At 40.7% G+C, this 25,345-nt stretch overlaps 2 protein-coding genes across 2 annotated transcripts in view; one reads left to right on the top strand and one right to left on the bottom strand.

Moving 5' to 3' along the window:
- The first annotated feature begins 1,100 nt into the window (after positions 1–1,100).
- LOC136428029 (palmitoyl-protein thioesterase 1-like) lies at positions 1,101–6,738 on the top strand. Its single transcript, XM_066417271.1, has 9 exons — positions 1,101–1,232; positions 2,537–2,646; positions 3,216–3,343; positions 3,524–3,594; positions 3,947–4,049; positions 4,188–4,278; positions 4,719–4,817; positions 5,805–5,876; positions 6,049–6,738. The coding sequence occupies exons 1-9, from the start codon at positions 1,115–1,117 to the stop codon at positions 6,169–6,171; spliced, it is 915 nt and encodes a 304-aa protein (XP_066273368.1). The 5' UTR covers positions 1,101–1,114; the 3' UTR covers positions 6,172–6,738.
- An 859-nt stretch (positions 6,739–7,597) lies between these two features.
- Positions 7,598–25,345, bottom strand: part of LOC136428028 (intraflagellar transport protein 172 homolog) — a 28,725-nt gene continuing 10,977 nt past the window's right edge. Inside the window, exons 14-43 of the mRNA XM_066417270.1 lie at positions 25,164–25,300; positions 24,704–24,896; positions 23,921–24,091; positions 23,495–23,575; positions 22,733–22,900; positions 22,095–22,294; positions 21,460–21,604; positions 20,940–21,029; positions 20,364–20,461; positions 19,632–19,767; positions 19,046–19,162; positions 18,358–18,500; positions 17,913–18,006; positions 17,519–17,583; positions 16,936–17,028; positions 16,702–16,789; positions 14,646–14,891; positions 13,343–13,441; positions 13,004–13,113; positions 12,562–12,625; positions 12,270–12,356; positions 11,886–12,002; positions 11,299–11,409; positions 10,634–10,753; positions 10,154–10,249; positions 9,577–9,636; positions 9,054–9,152; positions 8,395–8,548; positions 7,987–8,078; positions 7,598–7,750 (exon numbers count right to left, since the gene is read on the bottom strand). Coding sequence (XP_066273367.1) covers positions 7,661–7,750; positions 7,987–8,078; positions 8,395–8,548; positions 9,054–9,152; positions 9,577–9,636; positions 10,154–10,249; positions 10,634–10,753; positions 11,299–11,409; positions 11,886–12,002; positions 12,270–12,356; positions 12,562–12,625; positions 13,004–13,113; positions 13,343–13,441; positions 14,646–14,891; positions 16,702–16,789; positions 16,936–17,028; positions 17,519–17,583; positions 17,913–18,006; positions 18,358–18,500; positions 19,046–19,162; positions 19,632–19,767; positions 20,364–20,461; positions 20,940–21,029; positions 21,460–21,604; positions 22,095–22,294; positions 22,733–22,900; positions 23,495–23,575; positions 23,921–24,091; positions 24,704–24,896; positions 25,164–25,300 — 3,564 coding nt within the window. The 3' untranslated portion in view covers positions 7,598–7,660. The remainder of the gene's footprint in view (positions 7,751–7,986; positions 8,079–8,394; positions 8,549–9,053; positions 9,153–9,576; positions 9,637–10,153; positions 10,250–10,633; positions 10,754–11,298; positions 11,410–11,885; positions 12,003–12,269; positions 12,357–12,561; positions 12,626–13,003; positions 13,114–13,342; positions 13,442–14,645; positions 14,892–16,701; positions 16,790–16,935; positions 17,029–17,518; positions 17,584–17,912; positions 18,007–18,357; positions 18,501–19,045; positions 19,163–19,631; positions 19,768–20,363; positions 20,462–20,939; positions 21,030–21,459; positions 21,605–22,094; positions 22,295–22,732; positions 22,901–23,494; positions 23,576–23,920; positions 24,092–24,703; positions 24,897–25,163; positions 25,301–25,345) is intronic.

Here is a 25,345-nt window from a genome sequence, read left to right as displayed (position 1 = left end):
TAGATAGCTTAAGTGATGATTTACATAATCATATGCCAATTATGCAAATCAATATCTGATTTGCATAATTAATGAGCACAGTTAATAAATCAGCTGCATTCTATTATAGGACTCTCAAACACATGACATATGTAACTGAGAAATAGATAAATATCGATAGATATCAATTATACAAATTGATACTCAATTTGCATAATTAATGACAAAATACTATAAATCCATCGTGGTAAATGATGGGGATTTCATTTTTGCACCATTTGGAAGTTAAGTAAATGTGGCCACTATTAGAAACAAATCTTGCATAGAGGGCCTCATTTACATAATTTATGAGGAAATGGTACGATATCTTTTTTTTTTTAAACAACATTTTCATACATTGGACAACTTGTGTTATTTTTGTAGAGAAGGTGATTGACTGATATGATTTATGCGAGGTCCTTATTTGCACGTGGGCTAAAAACGAAAACGTTAACAGAGACCACCGTCGCCATGGCAACATCTTTTTATGTTGCCAATTTTGTTCAATAAGCCACTAACGTTACCCCAAAAAAGGCACTTTCCAGCTGTAAGCGCACGACCGCATCACCTAAAATGCAGGGCTGTGCACGTCCTACCTCGCGCGCGGCTGCCGATTAACTTTACCCGCTAATTTCTCCAGTAACAAACAAGCTTTCGTTTGGTCAGTTGGGCTGGCTAAAAGGGAATTTACCACCGATATAACGTTAAACACACGTTCATGCAGCCGTTTACTTTTTTTCAGGTACGCATTCACTCGGCAATACATGAATGAGACCTTACTCAACGGACTGTGACCGAGTAAAGTCAGAAATATGCAAATGATCACGTGCAAAATTTCTCGCTCCCACCCACGGCATCTCTCCACAATTCTGCAATTTCTTACCCTTAGCTGTAATTTTCGACAGGAGCGGGGGGGGGGGGGTGATAGTAAAATGCTCCTTGTCCGTTGTCGACAGAATGGTCAATAGTATCATTTCCCCACCCCTTTTATCTTCCCTGTGCCCATATATAGATTGACACATTCCTCTCCATGTTTTTCCCTTCCGACTCAACCCTCCACCGCGATCATCACTGAAGCGTCCCGATAAATAATCACATGACCATTACATGTTCCAAGATGGCGTCTTTTGTGTTGGTGACTTTTGTCGTCTGCGGCTTGTTCGCCCCTTCTGCACTGACTTCGCCTACTCCACTCGTCATTTGGCACGGGATGGGTAAGTGTAACACTCACAAAACAGTTCCATACAATTCTTTACGTGGCTGTTCCCTGGGGTTACATTTTACATTCCAAATGATTTGTCGCGGCCGTGGGGGGGGGGGGGGCGGAACTTAGAACGCAAACGGACTTCTGTATTTTGACCCCATGTGTGTACACAGAAATCGCCCACCATATCTTGAGTACACATGGAATATGGTGACAATATTGCGACCTTATCAAGGTCGACGTGTCAAAACAGGATTGTACTGTCAGTGTAGTTGTTTCGTTCTTGCCCAATTCAAATTATATTGTGGTGATTGCAAAAATTATACTGTATCGTGCGATAAGATTCACTTGGGCCAGCTGACATATTTTTCGATAAATGGCGTGCACAAAAGGTCTCGGTAAAAGGTCAGGCCAATGACCTTAATGACCTGGTTTGCAAATGTTGTTATGAGGTGCCACAGCAGGGGGATTTGCCCAGTATCAAATGCATGCAGATGTATGATCACAATAAACCTAGCAGGACTCATCCTCCTCTACTTATATACTTGTATTTGTATATGAAGAACTGAAGGATATTGCAACACATTTAGTTTTGAACTGATGGTTTAATTCAGGACAGGCACCAAAAAGCATTAAAAAAACATGTACTATTAATTTGAATAGCACATTGTTATATTACCGTACAACTGATGATACATATGCCTCAGTCCCATTGCTTCAGCAAATTATGCAAAGGTTTTATTTCCAAACCATGACCTGGTCGGGCTGCAGAAATGAAAAATAAAACTGTGTTATCAGGAAGTATACTAGTACTCAAATTATGATCACGACTTATTCATGTGTTTTCTTGTCATCTATAATATCATAACATTTTGTTCCTGCAAATTACCTGGCCCAGTACTTGATAGGAAATGTGACATCTACATCTACATTAGGTTACCCCCAGATAACCCCTTCAGGGGCATAGTAGGGGGGGAGTTGAGGTCCCGGGCTAAGGCGGGCAGGCCTCCAGCCTGGCACGGAACGACTCAACGGTGGGAGCCGTCACAACCGTGCCAGGCAGGGTGTTCCACTGAGGGATGGTACGGGGAAAGAAAGAGTGTTTGTATGTGTCAGTTCTAGCGTGGATGGTGTGAAACTTGAGGTCGTGGCTCCCCCGGGTCCGCCCCTGGGCTGGTGTCAGCAAACTGTAAGTGTCTATATTAATGTGGTTATTAACAAGTTTGTAGAAGAAGGTGACCTTAGTATTATTGCCATTAATGCTGTTCCTGTGAGTCAGTTCCACAGGTAACGTCCCCTGATGCTATTTTCCAGGTGACAGCTGCTGTAACCCTCTCAGTATGGGCAGCATCAAGTCCATGGTGGAGGAACAGGTCAAGGGCATATACGTCAGGTCATTGGAGATTGGCAGTAATATCATAGAGGTGTGTTTTTCTTTTGAACTTGAACTTTTAGAATATTGTCTGTTTAACGGTCTCCTACTTAACTCTTTCATTTCAGTTGATAGAATTACGAGACTTCTTGTATTTGACTGGTTTTGAGTTTTTATCCTCAAACAAAAGAGCTACTCTCCTCTTAAAATCACAGAATCCACAAATTATAGAAAAATCCGGGGGCTTAATTTCATCTTCCTCTGCTTCCAAAAAGGAAGCCTAACTTGTCTAGATGTAGCCAACACCAGTATTTGAATTAGTGAGTCATATAACATGAATTAGTCTTGGTGATACTCTTCTATAAGTGCACGTACGTGCAATTAGCCTTTGGGCATGAACTTGCATATAGATTTATTACAGGTTTGCGATAGTAAAACCTGTCTTATTTTTGCTGGCAATTACGGGCGCTGCCATGTTGGGTGTCACCATTTTGACAAAGAGGGATGTCTTTTACCCTAGTTGTAATTCACCATTCTCAAGAATGTCACCAACTTTACTGCTTTAATCAGTCAAACCTGTAAGATTTTATACTCATCATGTATTAACCCTGGTTGTAACAGGACACAGAGAACGGCTTCCTGATGAATGTGAACAAACAGGTGACCATGGCGTGTGACAAGCTGGCCAAGGACACCAAACTGGCCAGTGGCTACAATGCCATAGGCTTTTCTCAGGGGGGACAGTTCCTGTGAGTACATTTTGTCTGGTATTATTCAAGTATTGAAGATGTTCTGTTCATCATTATACTGGGCAAGCACATGTACTGTCTGAGGTACCCGACAAGCTACATGTACAGCTGTTTGTCGCTCTGATTTTGTGTAGGTTAAACTTGTGTACATGTAGGTGCTCATTTGTCTTTTTTTTCCAGACGTGCTGTTGCCCAGAGATGCCCCAACCCTCCCATGCTGAACTTGATTTCTGTAGGTGGGCAGCACCAAGGTGAGGAGGATTTCTTACGGTTTGCTGCAAGTCATATGATATCTCTTTATCTTACTTAGACAGTCCCTTAGGCCCTTTTTCTACTAGACTGCAATCACTGAGTGACCGTACAGCAACCAAAATGGATTTGCGTAACCCTTGACTTCATAATGGGGATATAATGCAAGAATTGTGAAAGTATTATTCAAAAGGCACAGACGCACAAAAAGTAAATAAATTTGTCTTTCTCTATTAAATCTGGTGAGCGATCTGTCCAACCAGTGGTTGCTCAGGGGTGGCTCAGTGGTCGAAGCCACCAGGTGGAAAGGGGTGTTTATCTGTTCAGTGAAACATGAATCCTTTTCTCCCCCAGGTGTGTATGGTTTCCCCCATTGTCCCGGAGACAACTCCACCCTCTGTGACTATGTGAGGAAGCTGCTCAACCTCGGAGCCTACAACAGCTTCGTGCAAAGCTTGTAAGAACTTTAGCTTGCCTTTTGTACAATTTCTGAATGAAACTCTATCTTTTAACTGAAATCGAGTTCCTTTTTTGTGACCGAACAAAATAAGATATACATATGCCTAATTTTTCTATCCTCCCATTATTCTTGCAGTTTGGTACAAGCTGAGTACTGGCATGACCCCCTTAATGAGGAAGAGTACAAGAAAGCTAGTGTCTTTCTGGCTGACATCAACCAAGAAAATGTAAGAGTGACTATGTCAAGAACGTTGACTGGGAAAGTTTCTCTGTATCTAGTAACCATACCTCTTGACAAAAAGAAGCAATAATATCAATTGTAATATACATTTCTTAAGGAATGAACAGCAACTAGAATGTACTAAAAGGAGGAAAATGCAAATGAAATCAGAGCGCTACCTGGTTTGGTTTGTTGAAAGTTTGATCAGTATAGCATACAATGTACAGTTTGCAAGTGGACATTTATGCATACATATTGAAGTAGCCAACATGAGCAATATGTTCATCTCATTTTGATCCCTTTGGCATGGTTGAGGACTGACCGCCAGTGACCGGTGTAGATTGGCCAATCAGACATATGTTGACTGAAAGATGCCTCCCCCCAACAGACAGCCCTTTAAACCACCCCCCTACCTGACAATGACTCTTCCCTGTGCTGTTCTATAAGGTTGTGAACCAGACGTACAAGACCAACCTGATGAAGCTGAAGAAGTTTGTGATGGTCCAGTTCACAGAGGACACCATGGTGGAACCAAGGGAGAGTGAGGTGGGTTTAGGTCAACTTGTTGAAATGTAAAGATTAGTTTTTTCCTAGAACAAGAGTTGCCACCAAGTACAGTTGGGAGTAGGGTCCTCCTCACCAGATAGGTTCCAACAGCACTTGCAGCTAGATGTGTAAAGATTTGGTGTGACAGGGTGTTCAGGAGGGGTGGATACCGGTTTGCTGGACCTGATTCGGACCTATATAACATCCAAGAACCGAGTCCAAAAATCCTGAAAGCCAAAAACCTGAGTCCAAAAAAACCTGAACAAAGTACAAATATATTTTTCTATTTTGTTTGATGAAAAGTGTTTTGAGTCTCCCTATGAGAAGAAAAGGCATATACAATGTAAAATAAGTGCAACATTCAAATATTAAATACTGGTTTGCCTTAAAAGTCTTGTCACCAAAATACTTTTACAGTCATGCATGTCAGTCTTAATTCGCTATGCTTAATATTGGTTTAATAAAACAAAACATGTCAACTAGACAGGATCAGGTCCAGCTTCAGGTCCGGACCTGAACCTAAATCTCTAGACCTAAACTTGGACTTGGACCTTGTTAAGCTGAACCGTCATCCACCCCTAGTGTTCAGTATAATATAACCAGCTGCTGTCGCACGGCGTGCCTGCAAAGCTGGCATGGTGTGTTACAGTGAAGGGCGGCTTTACAGATTGTGGATCACTAAATTCAATTCAATTAGAATGCATTTTTCTACATTTGTAGGGTGAAGGTGCATGTATATACAAAATCTCCTCATGTGGGGCTACATGTAGGATAATCTTAATCAAGGAGATGGATGTTGTCTTGTCTGTTTAGGATATTTAGGGTTTTGTACACATATGTATACCAGGGAGTTGTACAATGTGAGTGCAGTGCACACAAAAAAAAGCTTTTAATTTTTCATTGTTTATAGCAATCTCTTATCCTCGGTAGCAGTTTTTAATAGTTAAGATCTGAATTAAAGGTTCGTGTTTATCTTTACATTTTCAGTGGTTTGGATTTTACAAGCCAGGCTCGGGGACGGAGATGCAGGACCTCCGCAACACAACACTGTACACAGAGGTAAGGCTTCTACAGCTGTAATGGGGCAATTTTTCACAGTACCTGTAGCTTTCTCAAATTGGATGCTGAAAAGTTGTAATCCTTGTTCCTTCATCGATGGACCAACCCCATCCATTTCTTAATCTGATTTTAGAAACTAACCCACATGTTTTCTTTTCACGTTACTACCCAGGATCGCCTTGGTCTGAAGGAAATGGACAGTCAGGGGAAGCTGGTCTTCCTCACCTCCGACACTGACCATCTCCAGTTCAGCAAGGAGTGGTTCACTAAGAACCTGATCCCCTACATCAAGTAATGATTTACTGCAACTCAAAACTCAAGCACTCAGAAATGCAACTAACAATGTTGAAATAATTACTATACTTTAGAAAATGACCACATCTTGTATGAAATAGACACCAGCTACTAATTAAAAGGATGTTTAACTTGTGATAACCACGGTCATAATATACTACAGGAAAATGATTCTAGAATTATGTCAATGTCAAAATTTATATTAGAAATAGCATCTGAATGTAATGCTTCTCTGTTTTTAATGATCTATAGATATGTCTAGGATACAAAAAGATGCGATATTCCACCACTGTTGGGACACCAAATGATAATGGTATATATGAAGTTGAACCCACTGAGAATCTGCCAAACGTGCAATAAAGAGTGTGTAAAAGCAGCTACCTACATTTTGTACACACAAGTGAACAGATGATATGACATGTCGAAAGATGTACATGTATGTGTGTAATTTTGATAGCTTTTTATACTTTTCCACTGAGTGAGAAGAAGCATCATTGAGATCACTAAATTGTGTACTAAAATTTTTTTCTATAATCTTTGATGATACAATAAAACCTATTCCAAAATATCTTGTGTCACATAATTTTAATGTCCTTAGTTGAGCATCAACACAGTAAGAAGACCACATTGTCACCACAAATTGATCGACTTTAATTCTGTTCACAAACATCACACATTACAGAGCTACCTATACATAAAAGTACTGGACCAGTACACGTTGGGAAAAGGCCTAGGTCTGACACAGCTCAGAAAGCATGACTTTGTACACAGTCCCTGATATCTCTTGTGACAACTACAACACATAGACTACATTTCATGGTAGGAATGTCATATCTTAAAATAACATGCTTATGGAATATCTTAGAATTTGACCAAGTTGAAATTTTCATACTTTTTGCATTACTTTTTTGTGTGCATGAAAATTATATGCTCTGTAAACATGCTAATTTGTTAGACATTTTACTTTGCATTTTAGTGTGGTTATAACCACTGGAAACACAGCTACTAGTATTCAATACAATGTAGGTGTGTTAAGAGATACTTCCTTTAGTCTTTGCAATAAGCACACTCAGGTACTTTATATCAGAATATCACTCTAATTATAAACCTCTATTTGTTTCAATAGTATCATACATCCCCACACCAATATTCTGTAAAATGATAAATGTACAATACATGTATATCTTCCAGTTCATTGATACAATTTATTTATATCTTACTTTGTTATCAACATACATTGTAGTATGACACTAACTAATGCCATTTAGCCTAGTCTGGACGGACTGATTAATTCAAACTTGAATCGTTGAGAAACAGTGTTGCAGCAAAAATGCAGAAGCACTACTGTAACAGTACCCCATCCTGTTCTGTATTCATTTATTGTGACCCTTCATCTTATGTACATAAGAGCACAATCATGACTTTCAGATAGCAAACACAGTCAGTGTCACCCTATTCTATGATTGTGGAATGTACTATGGTCTTGTACTTTACTGGAAGGAGAAGTTGGGGCTGGGTGTGGCCCCACACCAGTTGCCAACAAACTTCAGCACATCCTGACACTCGGTACTGTGGCTCATCTGCGGCATGGACGGAAATAACACATGTCAGTAAAGGATAATGCCTAATCTGAAAGATCTCTTGTATGGGTCCAAACCAACTCCACAATGGGTAATGGCTCAGTTTCTAAGCTGGATATATCTTAATTACTAATCATTTTTGATATGGTACACATTGAACTGTGTACATGATGACACATGGAACAGTTTGGTAAATGTGTCACTAAGCAAGTGAAGATTGAAGACATAGTGCCAACCTTAGTTGTCATGAGGAACTTGTTCCAGTCATCCTTGTTGGCAGCCTTGCCTGGACGTTTGAACTCCACCTTATTACGGAGCACGGGGTACCCTAAACAAGAAGAGCAAAGGGTAAACATTTTTAAAATACTGTAAATTCATTGAATTTTTCGTGGGGACTTAATCTTCCCGTAGAAAAGGAAAGGAGGTTTTTGCAGTGTTTTAAAATTGCGGTTCATATAATTCTAAAGAGCAGTAGTAATACATTTGGAAACAAATGCTTTATGTTACAATACCTCTTCTTCAATTATTACAAAATGTTTTCCCTGCCAGGTAATACATGTACCTAGAATATATCTCCCAGGAATGTACACTATTTAAAGTGGGTTGAAAGAAAAGGCTAGAATATGTGTATGGTGAACATGTACCTGTGACGACACAAGGTAGTGACCTGATGCCGGTGTTGATGGCGACCAGCGAGGTCTCGTAGGTGTCACGCTCGTCCGTGGGGAGGATCTGTTCCACACGCTGGTCCATGGACACAGCCAACACCCATTCCTTTACCTCCTCACGCTTCTCATCCTATATATATATATCAGGCAGTCAGGGGACATGATCTTTATATCTGAGACTGCTTGAGAATGACTTAAGAGGTTCCATATCTGAAAGGACTGAAGCTAGGACTTATAGGACAGTCACTACAATCAGTATATAATAACGGTCGCTCAGCAATCCCCCTCTTGTGGATGAATGATTGCTTATGATATATATTATAATATATATGTCTTTGTTACTAAAAAACTGATGGGAACATGCATGTTAGGTCCCTGATGAAGGACAGGGCAGAGTGGAGAAGAAGAACCCATTGTTCCCCGTGTTGACATCGCGAGATGTCCCCGTTCAAGGTTCAAGGTCCTCATTCCACTAGATTGCTGAGCAACCGTACAGTGAACAAGATTGGATATGTATTACCCTTGATTTCATGATTAAAATATGGTGCATGACTTTAAAGACAACAAAACATACAAAACATAAAAAAGTTGTACTTCATCTACATGTACTGGCATTGTACCAATTGGTTACTTACAGGAAGGTGTTGCTTCTCTGGTAAGGAGATCTCAAAGGGGATGTCTGTATCCTGGAAGTCACTGTTGTCCAGCATGTCCAGGGAACCCTCCTCTATAGCCTACAATACATCCAGTATTTACTACTCAAACAATTCACTAACTTTATCATAAAGTGTGATCTTTCCAAAAGAAAACTGAATGTTAAAAAATTACCTATGTCCTATAATTACTAGACTCAACACAAGACTATGTACAAATTTCTGCTGTAGGATGACAAAAATGGTCAATTGGAAGTCTCTACAGAATACTGGCACTGTTACATTCATTGTACTTGAAGCAAAGGGTGCAAAGTGTGCTTGTCTTGAAAAGCAAGAAACAACATCTTTATAAAAAAAAGACATTTTTGTTACATTTCATAATACCAGGCCTTTGGCTCATAAATGAAGGCCATCCACTTGTTTGTTTGTAAATTTGTTATTTCATTCATTAATTCACTCATTACAAAACAAAAGAAGGCATCATGAAAAATCTGGTTCTACTTACTTCACTGAGATCCAGGTATCTGTTCAAGAACACAAATGCCATGTTCTCCCAGCCCATGGACTATGCAGAGAAACATTGGAAATTACACCACAGTTAAAACAGCTTGCAATACCATTGAAACAACTTATGACTGTCAACATTGGATAGATATGTCAAAGTAGTAAGGAGAGGTGAATGTCATCTTTATTTTTCATACTACAAACTGAAAGATTATTTCTCTGGCCTGGCTCAGTGGCTGTGCTGTTCTGTTACAAACACTCGTTCCCCTAGTGTGTACAAGTATTACAACAAAATCTAATCTTTATCTTACTCAAATTACTTATAATAGTAATTTTCATCTGAGGCATATAATATGATATCACAAAACACAAACTTCTTTGATACGTTTTTGAATATTAGACATCCAGGTCAGGAAAAGAGGAATGAAATTGAACCTTAAGTTTACAAAATATTTATCCAGTTACTTACAGTAGTAAAGATTCAATTTTATTCCTCACAAACTTCTTTGGTTTGCCATGTACAGAGGGCTTATTCTGTCTATCCACCTTTACCAGAATACACTCAGGCACTTCCTCACCTTACAGTGGACACCAGCCTCGTAGAAGGCCTTGTCAGCAGGTATGATGTCGGAGTGTCTCAGCAGGGACACAGAGAGTCGGGCAACAATGTGTTCCTGTCAATGAAAATCAACATGGGATTTGACTTTGACATAATTGCATGTGACTGAGACAATAACTTTTAAATTTTTCACTAATGGTCAATCTAGTAACATTGAGCTAAGCAAGTTCATGAAGATCTTCACTTAGAATAACTATATATGAGTTACATATATGTCACAGGGTAGAGAGTGTCTTTCATGGGAATATCTTTAAATTCTAAATGTAATTTCCGATCGGGGTCTCTACTGGCAGAATTGGTGATTCTTGCACTAGAGATGACAATCAAATTTCTGTCAACAGAGTCCGATCAGAATCTTTACTCAGCGATTCTGCCAGCTTGCAATTTCTACCTCGACATATATGTATACAATGTAGTACTACATGACTGGTGTACCTACCATGCCCTTCTGCCCCATACATGCAGACCTGACGGCATAGTAGTGTGCAATCTGTAACATCTGTTCAAACTCCTCATGAGCGGGGCTGCTGGCTTCTGATGACTTGGACAAGTTTTCACACTGTGGAACCAAAACAGGCATTGTGAAGAGTTGCAGATTTTTATCAATTACTATTCCTGCCACTTACTGGGGCAAGGGACTGGTTTACCATTAGCAATAGCATTTTCACACTTAAATATAATGCATGACAAGACATGCACATAGGGGCTATGAGGTGGCTTGGATCTTTGTTGCATGGAGGAATCCAATATTTGGGCCTCATGTTTAAAAGGAATTTCAAACTAAAAGGTTAGGTTCAAAAGCCTAATAGATACTTATTATCTTACTATCTAATCATAGAAATATCCCAGAGTCAAGTTCTCACCAGTAAGACACCAATTCTAGGGGGACCACTTACAGCACAATTTTCAAATGGCTACGAGATGTAGATTAAGAAGGACTGAATGTAATACAGATGAGAACTTGATTTAACATAGTATAGTTACTGTACTGGCTTTCAAACCAAACATTTTAGTTTGCTTTGAGGAGAGCAACTTATACAGATAGGCTGTAAGGTTATAATCCAATGCTAGGTTTACTCCAGCAGCAACATAACCCCATCCTACCAGATCCAGCAGCAGGTCCCTGAGGTCAGCCCACATCCTGTAGGAGTCAGCACGGTCCAGGTCAGGCATGGACAGGATCTCAAGCACAATACGCTTGTAGATGTTGAAGTTCTGAAAAACAAAATATATTGTACCCACATCAAGCTGTGCTATAGGGCTGCACAGGAAACAAAATCAAGACACAAAAATGTGTAGCGTGCGTAGTCCAGACTGGTTTGTGACCCTGCCTCTGGACATTAGAAGTTCAAATCCTGTTGTCGCTCATCTGACATGCATGCTACCTGAAAGTGTTACAGTCCCTAGGACGGGGCATTAGGTGCACTGTTCATTACAATTGTCCTGAAGAGCTTGGGGAAATTCCACAGTACATGCTTACAATGAGCCTCTAAAAACTCTGTGACAAAGATTAGCTGTGGGCTAAACTACAAGTAGTTTTTTTTCACAAAACCTCTTCCACAGAGAAAACATGGTCTTTCATGCATAATGCATGATAATTTTTTAGTCTTAAGTACAAAGGGTTGTATTAGCTGCCATCTAAATATGCTGAATGCCTGCAGAGCTGTTAGGCTACAAAGTCCAGAACTTACGGCAGGGTTAGCTGGTGCACCATGTTTGACATACAGGTCCAGAGCCTTGTCTGTCTGTCCTTCCTTGATAAGATGTGTGGCATACAGAGCCACATACTTGTGCAGTACCTTGTAGCCCTGTGGGAAACAAGGTTTACAGACTTGTAGATATCACATGATTACTTAAGAGGCCCTTTCCACAAATCTGAAGAGCTTATTATAATATATCAAGTATAAAATGTACATTTTGTAATCAATAATAGTATTAAGCATAGATTCTGACATAGATATGACAGCAAATTTCTTTCTTTCCATAATCACAGATGATACATGTATATATATATAAGTCTATTAGTAAGTTTAGTTTGTGAGTATCGCTAAGTTACACCGACAGTCAAAACCCACCTGTCCCTCTGCAGTCTCAATGCACTTCTCCCACTGTCCCCTGTCCACATACATGTCCAGGGCTGCGATCACATCCACTCCAACAAGCTGAAACACAAAGTAAATAGCATGAAAACTGTGAAAACAGACAAATTCTGTTCATACCAAAGGTTCATACCCAGGCCTGGAAATTCGATTCTGGGGAATAGGTGCACAGTGCACTCCTATTTTGGGTGCACAAAAGTGCATATTACACCTAATATTTATTCCACCCCTGATACTAAAAGAGAGCAGATTCTGAAGTCTTTCTTACCGACTCCACCTTGCCCTGGTTCTTCAGGTATTCCTTGTACTTGTCATCAACATACTGCTCATACCTGTGGGCAGGAAGGATGCATATCATTCAACAGGGAATACATCATTAACACTGTTACAGTAAAACATTTTACTTCAACTAGGAAATACTCATTTTTCTACCTGGTCCTGGCAGCAGAAACTTCGAAAGGACTCAAGAAAAATGTAATGATGACGGATTTTGTGTGACAATGTGAAAGAGAGTTTTACAATGCAAAGTTAGCCGTAATTCAAACATTTCAACCCAAACAAAGTTCTCCTGAGAAGTTGAGGGATGCTGATTTCATATCATTAGTTAGCAAAAAAACAACAACATTCAGATGCAGAACCTTGTATACAGTGCAGTCATGAGAGTTTATAAGATGCCCACAATCCTTTTATAATTCTGAACCTTGATGTACCTTGGCTCCAGTTCCTTTGCCACCCTCTTGGCCTTGTTCCACTCCTCCCCATCCATGAAGGCATCTATGGCCTCCTTCACCATGTCTAGACTCAGATACAGCTCAGCAGCCTGCAAAAATACACACCTTACATTAACGCCATCTATCAGAACATTACTGAACTACATCATTTTAGGTCTTGCTCTGACAGGGCAATGAGCAAATCGTACTGAAACAATGAACTTCTGTTATGAAAGACCTATTCAAACTTTTTAAATCTGAGGTGATGACTCTTCCAATTGAAACAAGTTAGTGTTACTGTAGGTCTGAGGATACAGTATAACAACGGTGTACACTGACCGTGTTGTATTTCTTGATATCGACCAGACGTGGGCCCACCAACTCAACAACTTTCACCGCTTTCTCGGCACTCAGGAACTTCATGGCCAACTCAGCAGCCTGCGAGGAGGGAAAAAGGCAAAGTGAAATTTTTTCTCATCACACTAAGCTGAACTTAGTCTCCAACCAGACCCAATAGATTGCAAAGACCGTATCCAACTGGAAGAAGGAGCTTATAGTGCAATCTAAGGTCTGGAACAAGTCGGTCTGAACAAAGGCTATTAACATCTAATTGTTACCTAATCAAACTGTGCTTCTGTAAGTGAGTTTATTACTCTCTGTCCGCACGGGCGTGCGGCGCCATGCCGGGCTGACACCTCCAGGCCGCGACTGAGAAGCCGTTCACTTGGGCAGAGCTGTACCGCGAAAATTAAACTTCCCAGGAAAATAAACTAAATGTTGCCAACAGAAAAGACTTGGTCTCTTTTTCAAAATCAATCTGTTACGAAGATCGCTACCAAAACTGCTTCAATCGTCACAAAATGCGATCAATTTTGACCAGTTACGTCGGAACTGTAAGGGCAATTCCCGCCATGTGGTCACGTGGAATCTTGCAGTTAATCTCTAGTAATAGTGGCTTGAACCCGAAACAGTAAACATTGTCTACGAATGTTTTTGTAAGAACGGTTTTCCATGATGCCACAAACATCGCCGATGGGTGAAAGAAACTGCTATTGTGAGAGCTTTTTACTAGGCTCAACCAAGGCGCGAACCTCCCACTGGGACGTGCGCGGGTGACTGGGCTTGGTCATAAAAAGATTAGTACCCCGGACATTCGTACGGCTGTTAGCATTACAACGAGGAGGGGCAGCGGCACCTTTATTGAATAGAAATGCTCCGCCCTGTTTGAGTTGTAGCAGACCTTGGGTTGGCTATGAAAACTCCTTCTGCCTGTTGGATACGGTCTTTGCCAACCCGTAGGTCTGCTTGGAGACTAAGCTGAACTGACAATAGATCAACAAAGGATTTTAGTTTTCAAATTTCAAGAGCAGTTCCTAAGATAGGCAATGCTGATTTTTAAATGAACAAAACTACGGTCACTGTAAGTAAATTGATTTTACTATGTTTTTGCATGGACTTAATTTTGTAGTAGAAGGGGAAAAGAGATTTTTAAAGATGTTTCAAGTTTGAAACAATTCTGTAGTACAGCCGTAACACATTGGAAACACATTGGAAATGCATACTAGTATTTGCAGTGGAGAGGTTGCTAAGGAAAACTGGGAAAATAAAAACATCACCAATATTTCCAGATTTCCAGTTGTACCTTTTTCCAACACTTCTCCAGCACCCCAGGGTCCTGTGTGTGCACCGTGGTGACCTTGACGTAACAGTCCACGGCTCGGACGTACTCTCCCGACGACTCCCACTCCTTGGCCTGCTCGATGAGGGCGTCGGCCCCCTGGCTGCCCTTGGTGAGCATCTCCCTGTCGTACTCGTCCTGCAGCTGCTGCAGCTTGTGGGGGATGTACTCCTTACACACACGCAGGGCGTCCGACCACATGCCAGCATCCTGCACATCAACAACAGGAAATCAAACTTCTCATACCTCCACTTACACACACGCAGGGCGTCCGACCACATGCCAGCATCCTGGACATCAACAACAGGAAATCAAACTTCTCATACCTCCACTTACACACACGCAGGGCGTCCGACCACATGTCAGCATCCTGGACATCAACAACAGGAAATCAAACATCTCATACCTCCACTTACACACACGCAGGGCGTCCGACCACATACCAGCATCCTGGACATCAACAACAGGAAATCAAACATCTCATACCTCCACTTACACACACGCAGGGCGTCCGACCACATACCAGCATCCTGGACATCAACAACAGGAAATCAAACATCTCATACCTCCACTTACACACACGCAGGGCGTCCGACCACATGCCAGCATCCTGGACATCAACAACAGGAAATCAAACTTCTCATACCTCCAGGACACAATTTTAGTTTTTGGGAATTTCTCACTGATTTTGTCTTATGTATTTTTCCACTGGTTTTCAAAAGCAACAGACATGCAGATAGGAGGAAATGACTGTTACAAGAAATGAGATATATTAACCTATTGGGACCTTTGACCTAACTTCCTGTCAGTGTGCTTGATGTGCCTAGCACAGTAACAGGCGGAAACCAGCCACTGACTTGTAACTACATTGAAAATTTCAAATAACTAAAAGTATACAGACACACAAGCAACCAAACAAACAGACAAACCAAAAACAAAACCTCTGTACACGGAGGTAACAACACAGAACAAAATCTATCAAAACCCATTGAACCTGTATTCATGATGACTGGGACTGATGAAGAATAGTGTAGTTACAGTTAAACAGACAAGAAAGAGCAATGTGTGCCTTATTCAAACAAATTTGAGCAACTCACAAAATGCTGTAATTTGCCTCAAATCTAATACAAAATTTAAGGAAATACATGTAATACTGGATGGAAGTCTTGCACTAAATTTGTAATATTAGTACATGTAATAGGCTAAAGGTTTAAGCAGCAGGGAGAAGGTTAAAGGAAAATACACATTAAACAATGAGTGTTACCCACCTCCTGACCACACCATGCATGTTAGGAAACAATGATGCAAGGACAATGGAAAAGATGAGATGGGCATCACAAAGGTTTGTTTTAACCTGTTGACCTTATGACTGATATAAATCCTTATATATTAATGAAAGTTTGATTTTTATTGCTTGTTGTACAGACTACAGTATTTCATACCAGGATACTTTGTTCTCTAGGCCACAGCAAGTAAAGTTTGTGCATAATATCCCCTGCAGATGCAAAACCTTAGATAATAGAGCACGAAAAAAAATTAGCAAAAAAAAAAGAATGTCTAAATTTTTAAAACAGAGACCAAAAACGCTGTAACAAGAATTGAAGTGACAAAACATGGTGTGAAAGCCAACAAGTCTTTTTATTCCAAGAAGTGCAGAAAAAGACTCTAGATTTAGCATGATGGTAGCCTAGTATCAGACAATCAAGGCTGCCATACTTAGTGATGACACTTCTTCAACTACACTGAAGGCTTCCTCACTAGTGTCACTTCTGTAAGTCACCCAAGGCTACCACACAGCATAATATAATCATCATCTTTCCATTTTTGGTAGTTTGTCACATGGACCATCTCCGGAGGGGAACAATTTTTTTCTTCTTCAAATCAGGCAAAAATCCATCAAAATTTACTTGCTGTGGCCTTACATAAATGTACATACAAAAAGAAGTCATAATTTATTTCTACATGCTATAGATAACTGAGGACAAATAGTTTAAATGTACATCGCAAAATCAACCCATACCTTGTAGTATTTAACAGCCAGCTCTGGACGCTGTGCTCTCAACAGGAACGTCTCTGCCTTTTGGTAATCCTTTTGCTCAAACGCATACCTAAACATGGGAAACAGTAAAGTAGTCAAACTGTGCCAAGCCAAACAACTGGAGTTAAAGCTATCACTCAACTGAGTACAGAATCATGAAATCAATGAGAGGCCCTTTTTCTTGTCAGCATTTGAAAATGTTTAGATTCTCCCTACCTGGCTTGACCAACCAGCACGTCTGACACACTGTCCTTGTCGTGTTCCTCAGCTACCCTCTGTGCTGCATCCCAGTCCTGATTGTGAACATACCTGTGAAACAGCAGAGCAGTCTTAGAGTAAGCCAACTTTTGACCATTTCCATCAGTATACCGCATGTTTTGAACACTATTGATAGTCAAACCTGTACGAGTGACCACCTCCTTCTTATTAAGGACCAACTGGCAAATGTGACCACTTTTTGGTCAATTGGTGGCCCCTTAGATAATTTTTCCCATTGACACATTACTTTTATTAAGAATTCTGTCTAAAGTGACCACCTGTCCATATCTTAGACCAGATTTTCTTGGTCCCCTAAGTGGTCTTCTTGGGCAGTTTTGGATGTACAATATCAAGTATGTTTTCTTGAACTTGCCAAAAATGAACAAAAAATTAAAACAGACAGAATGACAAAAATTGTATGGAAGTCCAAAATATATGATTATACCGCTGTTAAAAAGCATTACTAGTATTCAAAATTCAAAGACAAGACTAGTACAATGTATATCATGCACATTGACAATAAAAAAAAGGAAATTCTTACATCAACACAGCCTCTTTGGGTTTTCCTGCCCTGACGAACTCTGCCTCTGCTTCCTTGAACTTACCCTGTCACAGAAAGCACCACACAAGGTCAAGATTAGTGGTACAAAATGTTGCAACAAAAGACTGGGATAGTCTAATAGATATGAGACCTGAACATGTGATTGACATGTGCAATACTGGAAACAAAACAGATCCCCAAAAGTGGAAGGCAATCAACACTAGTTTGTTGACTTAGGTTTTGTGTTTGTGTCTGACTGTTCTACAAAATTCAACACTGTCTTTAGTTTATTTTTCATGACAGCAAGATGATGGAAAGAAAAGGAAGAAATATGACTCTTATTTTGGTGAACTTTAAAAGATTATGAAATATTTGATCTGAGGAAAATCTTTACCTCATCCTCCAGATACATGGCATGCTTGAGGTGGATTTCTGGTAACTTGTTCTTCATCGCAGTCCGGGAAAGGTCAAAGGCAAAGTCAAAGGCACTGCGGGAGAAAGCCTTGGTTTAATAAAAAAAACTGCACAAATGGAGAATGCTAAGGGTAAAATATCAATCCATCCTGATTATGGAATGGTCACATTTGTCGTAGGTCATCGCACAGCTTTATTGTAGTAGGATTTTAAAGCAGCCTTTTTGATAGCACAGAGTTGCTGCACTTAGGACTTTCTATTATACTATTTATAGTAAGTACATATAGGTAGAAAGACTAGGCTACGCAAGTAAGTACATGTAGGAAACATTCATGATGTACATTTCCCTACATTGTAGAGGTACTTAACTAATATCCTAAAGAAAAGCCAGGTAGTAGTATAATGGTAATAGAAGCCATCCTTACCAGTTTTCCGTTGCATAGTCTATTGCAGCCTCCAGCAGCCCAAACTTGGTGAGCAGCTTGACTGCAGAGTCTCCACCCAGGCTCTTGGCCCACAGGTACGCCACTTGTTTGGAAGCATTTGGGCCGCCGTGGGACTTGGCGACCTGAGGAAAACAGGGTAAGGTTCACTTGTGTGATACATAAGAATAACTATATATTACACATAATAACAGATAACATGGACATTATGTCACAAAAAAGTGGTATGAGAATTCAAAGTTTTAACAAAAATGGACTCAGAACTAATCTGTTATAACTTAATATGAGATTCCCATCTGGTCTCAAAGGGAGCAACACCCTCTTTCCACTAGACGCTGCAACCACTGAGCTACCAAAGATTTGATAAAGCACTTAACAATTTAGATAAAGAATGAATTTTTAAAACGTTTTGTTGTCTTTTAAATGATGACATACATTTTACATCTTGCATCATATCATGAAATAAAGGGTTATACAAATCCAATTTTGGTAACTGTGCAAGTAAACACTTTAACTTAATTAGTAGTATGAATAATCAAGACATGTACATGTAACTATGGGGGCCTGAGCAAAGGTTTGCTGCACAGACTTTGCCACCAACAAAAGGTGATAGCTGGTAACCTGTGATGAACTGGTGAAGTTTGAGAGGATAAGAAGTACAAAGACCCACCCTATATGCTTCATCCCACATGTCGTTAGTCCTGTACATGTTGACGGCTGACTTCCAGTCCTTGGCCTCCAGATAGTGGTGTTCAGCCTGCCGGAAGTTACCCTCACTTTCAAGCTCCTGGGGACACACAGAGGGTTCAAGTATGATTAATTTTGTATAGCACATCAGTAGAACGTAATGTGAATATGATTTTCATATTCATATTTTCACCGATTTTGCTGGTAGAGATCCCAATTGGAGTCTCTGTTGACAGAGAGGTAGAGATGCTGATTTGACTCTGTAAATTTTTCTGTGCATCACACTCTGGATATTCTGTTTAAAGACAGTGAGATCTTTTCGACTCTGATTCATGTCAGTCACTTAAAGATTAAGATCAGTACATGTAGTTTGACTTGAAACTCAGGAGATAATCCTAACAGATTCCTAGAATTGTGGTTGCAATCTACAAAATGTATTTCAAAAGAGACTCTGATTGCAATCTCCACCAGTTTGCAATCACTACCCTGACATTATTCACTCAACAAGTCATCAGCATGCAGCATGTTACAATGAAAGCAGGTTTCCTATTGGTGGCAGGTGATCGTACCTTGGCCAGGTGGAGATGTGTGTCCTGTAAGAGGTCCTTGTGGTGCTGGCGGACCAGCCGGATCATGTCGTCATAACGACGCAGCTTCTTGTACATAGTGATGGCCAGGTCAGGCTCATCTACTGTGATATACAACCTGTGGTAGGGATGGGGGAAATGGTAAGTTACTGTTACATAACAAAAACCTAACATCCTGGCCAGTTAAGACAGTATCAAATCTGACATACAGAGATATGAGTGATGAATCCTACATGTACGAAATACAACATGGGGTATTCTGTATCACCCAAGGTACCAGCCAAACCCGCGGGAGGGCTGGGTCCAAGAGTTGTGCGGAATACACTGTGTGTTCTTTTGTATGGTAGTCATGCCAACCCCGGAAAACACACCTTTCGATGCAAAACGTGCCAAAAGTTGAGAAAATTGGTTGTCCTCAAAGTACAAATTGTACAACATTGATTCTAACATCTAAATTCGGTAATTGAATTTTCAACTGTGGCACACAAATAATAAATAAAGAATAAACAAAGGTTCAAACAAGAAAACAAACAAACAAACACAAGAAGAGTGTTTTAATCATGCTAAGGAAGTCCATGGGATAAATTTAGCAGAAGCTCATGCATGGGATACCGTAAAATACAGACTGGTCCAGTACACTCATATCAAACATTACCATGGCTCTGATATGACTTAAAGAAGTACTACAGACAGACAGTGGAGACGAGACCTTACCTCTCTGCCTCCCTGTAACGACCCTGAGACTCCAGCTGCTGTGCCTGTGTGATGTACAACACTGCCACATCCTCCGGCTTCATACAGGTCATGGCCAGCTATAACATGGACAAAAGGTCTTTTAGGCAATGTTGTCTACATCTTAATACACTTAGTATACTGTAAACTTTAAGAAATCTAACGGTAAGCTGTTCTTATCATGTCAAGAAAGGAGTCAAAATAGAAACCATCAAGTCTCAAGAAAGTAATAAATTCTGGACGAGTGTCTAATACACGTGTGTGTATGTGTTTGCTTGTGTTGCATAGACGGTGAACTGCCGTTACATGTAGGTGTAACACACTAGTTTTGTGCAGCAGGTACCAGCTGCAAATTAAAGACCTGAATGTATTGTTTGATCCACTCACACCGTGATGGACCCCTACGTGACTCTCTTTGATAGCTTGAGGTGTGGCTCTCCTCTAACAAGGAACCCCCATTCAATGTACTACACAAAAGGATATCCCTAATAGATTAATATATACCGTCACATTTTGAATTATGAGGTTCTATAGACAGGTAAGCAATTGAGTCCCCACCTTGTGTGCAGCCTCCCACTTGCCAGATGAAGTGTACATCTCAATGGCTTCCTTAGTGTGGCCAGACTTCACAAAGAACCGCTCTGCAGTCTAGGGTCGTCAGGAAGGGAAACATTTTTAATTATCAGTTGCAAAGGAATACAATTTCTAAACTAAGTTCATCCCATACCAGATGGTGCATAGGGCGGTATACCCCATCTCCGTTTCTGTAGCCCAGGAGAACATAAATTTTGTGCAATCATTGTATCAGGGGGCTTGTGCGTGTTCAACTGCCATACTCTTTCCCAAATGCTGAAAGCTAAGCTGAGAATGCAGTATATGCCATTTTTTAAATTCTTAAGTGGTACGACTCATCGATGATGACCTACATGTACGGGATGTAAGGCTAACAATCTACTCACTCGGCCACTGCACCGGTATAGTCTATGATATAGTGAAAAGAAAAAAGTATTAATTCTTGGTAAAAACTTTTCTATTTATAATCTCCTGAAGGCATGGATGGCAGAGTCAATGGCCTTACCTCTAGTTCCTGTATGGAGGCATAGTGCTGGCCTATCTTGTAGTAGTACTTGGCTGCTACAGACGGGTCCTGAAGTTCCACTATCTGTACAGCCTTGTTCCACTGGCGCGACTGGATGGCAGAGTCAATGGCCTTCAGTGAGCAGCTGAGGAAAAGAAAATAAGCATTTTTAACTGCAAGAAGCAAAAGGACGAAATTTGAGGTAAATTTTCAAATTTGTTTCTCAGACCTTGGACAAATGTGCAGTTGTATTGCATACTATTAAACTTTGATTTTAAGGATCTATGTGTCATGAAGAAATTTGACAATGTATTCCTTACATGAATGGGGATCAGTTTGGATAAAAGATGATAACCTTAATGACCTGCCTATTCCTTGGTGTATATGGTGTTGTAACGATAGAGATCTTGGGTGTTTGGTATCTTAGCTCCAGATCTCTATAGTTACAGTGCCATAAGGCCTAGCCATTAAGTTTAACTATAAGCACCATATAAAATCACCATGCTCATTTTGCTCCCTCTGTGATTTCATTCGGTGGTTATAGCAAATGGTCAGGCCTTATATGACACCATACACCTCAGGGCGGCTCATTAATCCATAATCATAGACTATACAATACACGAAAAAAGCTGTACCCGGCTTCAATGTAGTGGTTGATGGCAGCATCCAGTTGTTTCTGTGCGACCAGCCAGTCCCCCCACTCCTCCTCCAGACGAACCACCTCATTAGGGAAGGAATTCCGCGCCAGTTCCACGGCACGGCGGTAGGCATGGCCCTTACGGTAACACTCCAGAGCGCGCTGGTTCTGTCGGATCTGTTCAAACATGTCTCCAGCCTACAGGACAACAACAGTGTTTACTTCACTATCTGACAAAACAACATGCAAAGTTCACCAGCAAACTGGAAGCTACAACATATGATTTATGTGATAATACTGTTAAAAAAGTGAAGTTCTACTACATGTGTATCAACACCCACTGCCACTAGAGGCTGCAACAACTGAGCGACCGGCAAACAATAAAAAGAGATTGCTCAACAAATTTCATACATAACGAACACAACACTCAGCCCTGTCATGACAACTGAAAAGCTTTAAAATGTTAATGTATTACAAAATCCGCAGTATGTTTTTATCCATCAATATGTTAAACATAAATTATGCAATATGGCTGCAACTGGAGATTTTCCTTCCCCAGCAGGGTACTTGATATGTTACCTTTGACACAGCAGCAGTAAGTCAACCCTCTAGATCCGTTTCTATCATAAGACTCACCCTCTCGTAGAACTCTCCCTTGATGAGAGCGCTGGCGATCCTGGACACCAGGTCGGTGTTGGACAGCAGCTCCTCATGGCTGGTGACCAGGCGGGCGGCCTTGGCTGGCAGCCCTGCCTTCATGTACAGGTTAATGGCTGCGATATAGTCTCCCTCATTCTCCTTCACCTGGAAATGTCAGCAAGATGTAAGATTAACAATATGTCAACATTTCCCTGATCAAGGTTTTTGTTGTATAATACATTGTCTTAATCACCATGGGACAGAGGTATAATAATTTTCGGTTACTCTTTGTGTGTCTACCTCTTGTCTGTGCTTTGGTAGTTAATCATTCCATGTGGTAGGCACATCTTACTACAGAGTGACAGGAAGTTGAATGGGACACTGACAGGAAGTGTAGGTGGAAGATCTCAGAAGGTGTCTAATCTTGATTAACTATGGAAGTCAGTTAAAAAATGCTATTTATTTCAAAATTGATGAGCGACAAACTTGCAATAAAATAATAAATCTACAAATCAGAACTCTGGGGTTTTTTTTTTTTTGCTGTCATAGAAATGAAACAATATCACGCCTGACAAAAGCTGCACACCAACAGCAGTTTCCCTAGACCATTGTTAAACAGCTTACAAAGCATTGAAGATTAAGTTTGGAAACCTGGCAGAAAATAAGCAAATGCATGACAATACCAAGTAAAAAAAGACTTTCTCCAAAATCCTGATCCAACATTGATCCTACTAAATGAGAGAAGATTTTTAGACTGACCTCTCCAGCCTTCTCCTCCTGGTTGGTGTCCATTAGCCACTGGTAGTAGTTCCTGCGCAGGGTCTCCAGCTCTGGGTGGTGCTAATCAGAAAGAAACAAAGAATGAAAATCAAAAGTTAACCATGGCTTAAGTAGATGCAGCCTCTAGTTGTTCAGGTACAGCTGGCTTAATCACATATCATAGGCAGAGTGGAAGTTGTTGTCACCAAGCACCATCCACACTAGATAGTTATAATCAAAGCTTGCAGCTAGATGTTCAAACTCAGTTTGTAATATTTCCAGCCACTAGACACAATGGATAACAACCCGTTGCCCCCTATGGCCTCAAAAAAGGCTGTGGTTCCCAGACCACAATTTTAAATGCTAGGGAAGCCTTAAACAAATGAGATGTAAAGAGAGATAAGAATCGCAGCACATGTTGCGTACCTTTGCCTCTGCCACGGAGATAGACTCGTCCCACTTGTGCAGCTCCTGGTACATCTCCATGGCCTTGTCGATCTCGTTCTGTTCCAGGTAGATGGCCTCAGCCTGACCAAACTGTTTGTCCAGCATGGCCAGCTTAGCACGCACCACATAGTGGTCCATACCATCACCTCCCTGTGTGAGGAGAGTTTCATATACATGTAGTTTCCATGAATTTACAGTCGAAAGCTCAAGTTATGTGGGATATGCTATAAATCTTAGCCAATTCCTTTGACTTCCTTGCAAAGGATTATCAGGTACCAGTATATGTATATATTGACTGGCTAAAGCAGAAAGTATACTGGTCGTTACATGTATGTTCCTTGTATCAAAACTGATGATGGAACAGATTGTCTGCAGAACTATAAAGCTGTCAGAAAGGTTTTGCTCCAAGTGAAGAACTACATTTTTTACCTTCCCGAGAATGTTACATTTTTGGTGCCATTCAGTTGAATGTGTGTTTGTGTGAATGTGTTTCTGTGTGTGTGTGTGTGTGTGTGTGTGTTTCTTCACAGCATTACTTGAGAAGCTGCAGATGGATCCGATGGGTCCTTATAATATTTGGTAGGTGGGTAAGGGTCGGGAAAACGAAGGTCAGGTTTGATAATGCGGCTTTCAATGGTACTAGAGCAGAATGTCCAGTTTTAATATCTTGTATTTCAGACATGCTATAGCCATGATTTTTTCAGTGCAGATAGTGCCCAGGCCTTAGTACAGTAACACACAGTTAGAGTAACAGACCCTCACCATGTCTTCTGCAGCCTTCTCGGCCAGTTTGTTGACATCCTGCAGGTACTTGGCCTTGGCCACATCTCCCAGGGCAGCGTAGCAGCGCTCCGCAATGTGCAGCTGCTGAGCCTCCAGGGACAGCTTACTCAGGGTCTTCCACATGGCCTCTGTCTCCGAGGACATCTCAAGGGACTCCAGGAAAGCTGCAGCTCTGAGGAAAACAGATAGATGGCGTTTATGTAAGGTTGCTGCTAAAACTTCAGATGAAGATGACTTTTTTGGTCACTGTACGGTTGCTCAACGACCGCCGTCTAACAGAAAGGTGGCATTTGTCAAAAATGTTTTAAAAACACATCATATTTATAAGGAAAATACTTAAATCCAGTACAGGGTAATACTATTGAACAAACAAGCTAACTTTAAATGATAGAATTTCAAATGCAAATACTACCAAAAATTAATTTCCAGCCCCACTAACCTTGGAAAGTCTGCATCATCGATGGCTGTCCCAAACTCAATCAGTCCCTCGTCCAGTGTGTAGGAGATGGTGGTCACGCCCTCATTCACTATCACATCTGTCTTACCTTCATTACGCTCCAAGTCAACAATGTCACCCTAGAGGGACAATGTGGAAAAATAACTTAGTGAATGAGAAAGTCA

This window comes from Branchiostoma lanceolatum, chromosome 2, assembly GCF_035083965.1.
Source record: "Branchiostoma lanceolatum isolate klBraLanc5 chromosome 2, klBraLanc5.hap2, whole genome shotgun sequence".
NCBI classification, from domain to species: Eukaryota; Metazoa; Chordata; class Leptocardii; order Amphioxiformes; family Branchiostomatidae; genus Branchiostoma; species Branchiostoma lanceolatum.
Note: the sequence above shows the minus strand (reverse complement) of the source record. Positions and strands in the feature narration are given on the sequence as shown.

Coding starts and splice junctions, on each gene's coding strand:
- LOC136428029 (XM_066417271.1), top strand. CDS start 1,115: ATGACCATTACATGTTCCAAGATGGCGTCTTTTGTGTTGGTGACTTTT. Junction 1,233..2,536: donor CGTCATTTGGCACGGGATGG/GTAAGTGTAACA, acceptor GCTATTTTCCAG/GTGACAGCTGCTGTAACCCT. Junction 5,877..6,048: donor ACACAACACTGTACACAGAG/GTAAGGCTTCTA, acceptor GTTACTACCCAG/GATCGCCTTGGTCTGAAGGA.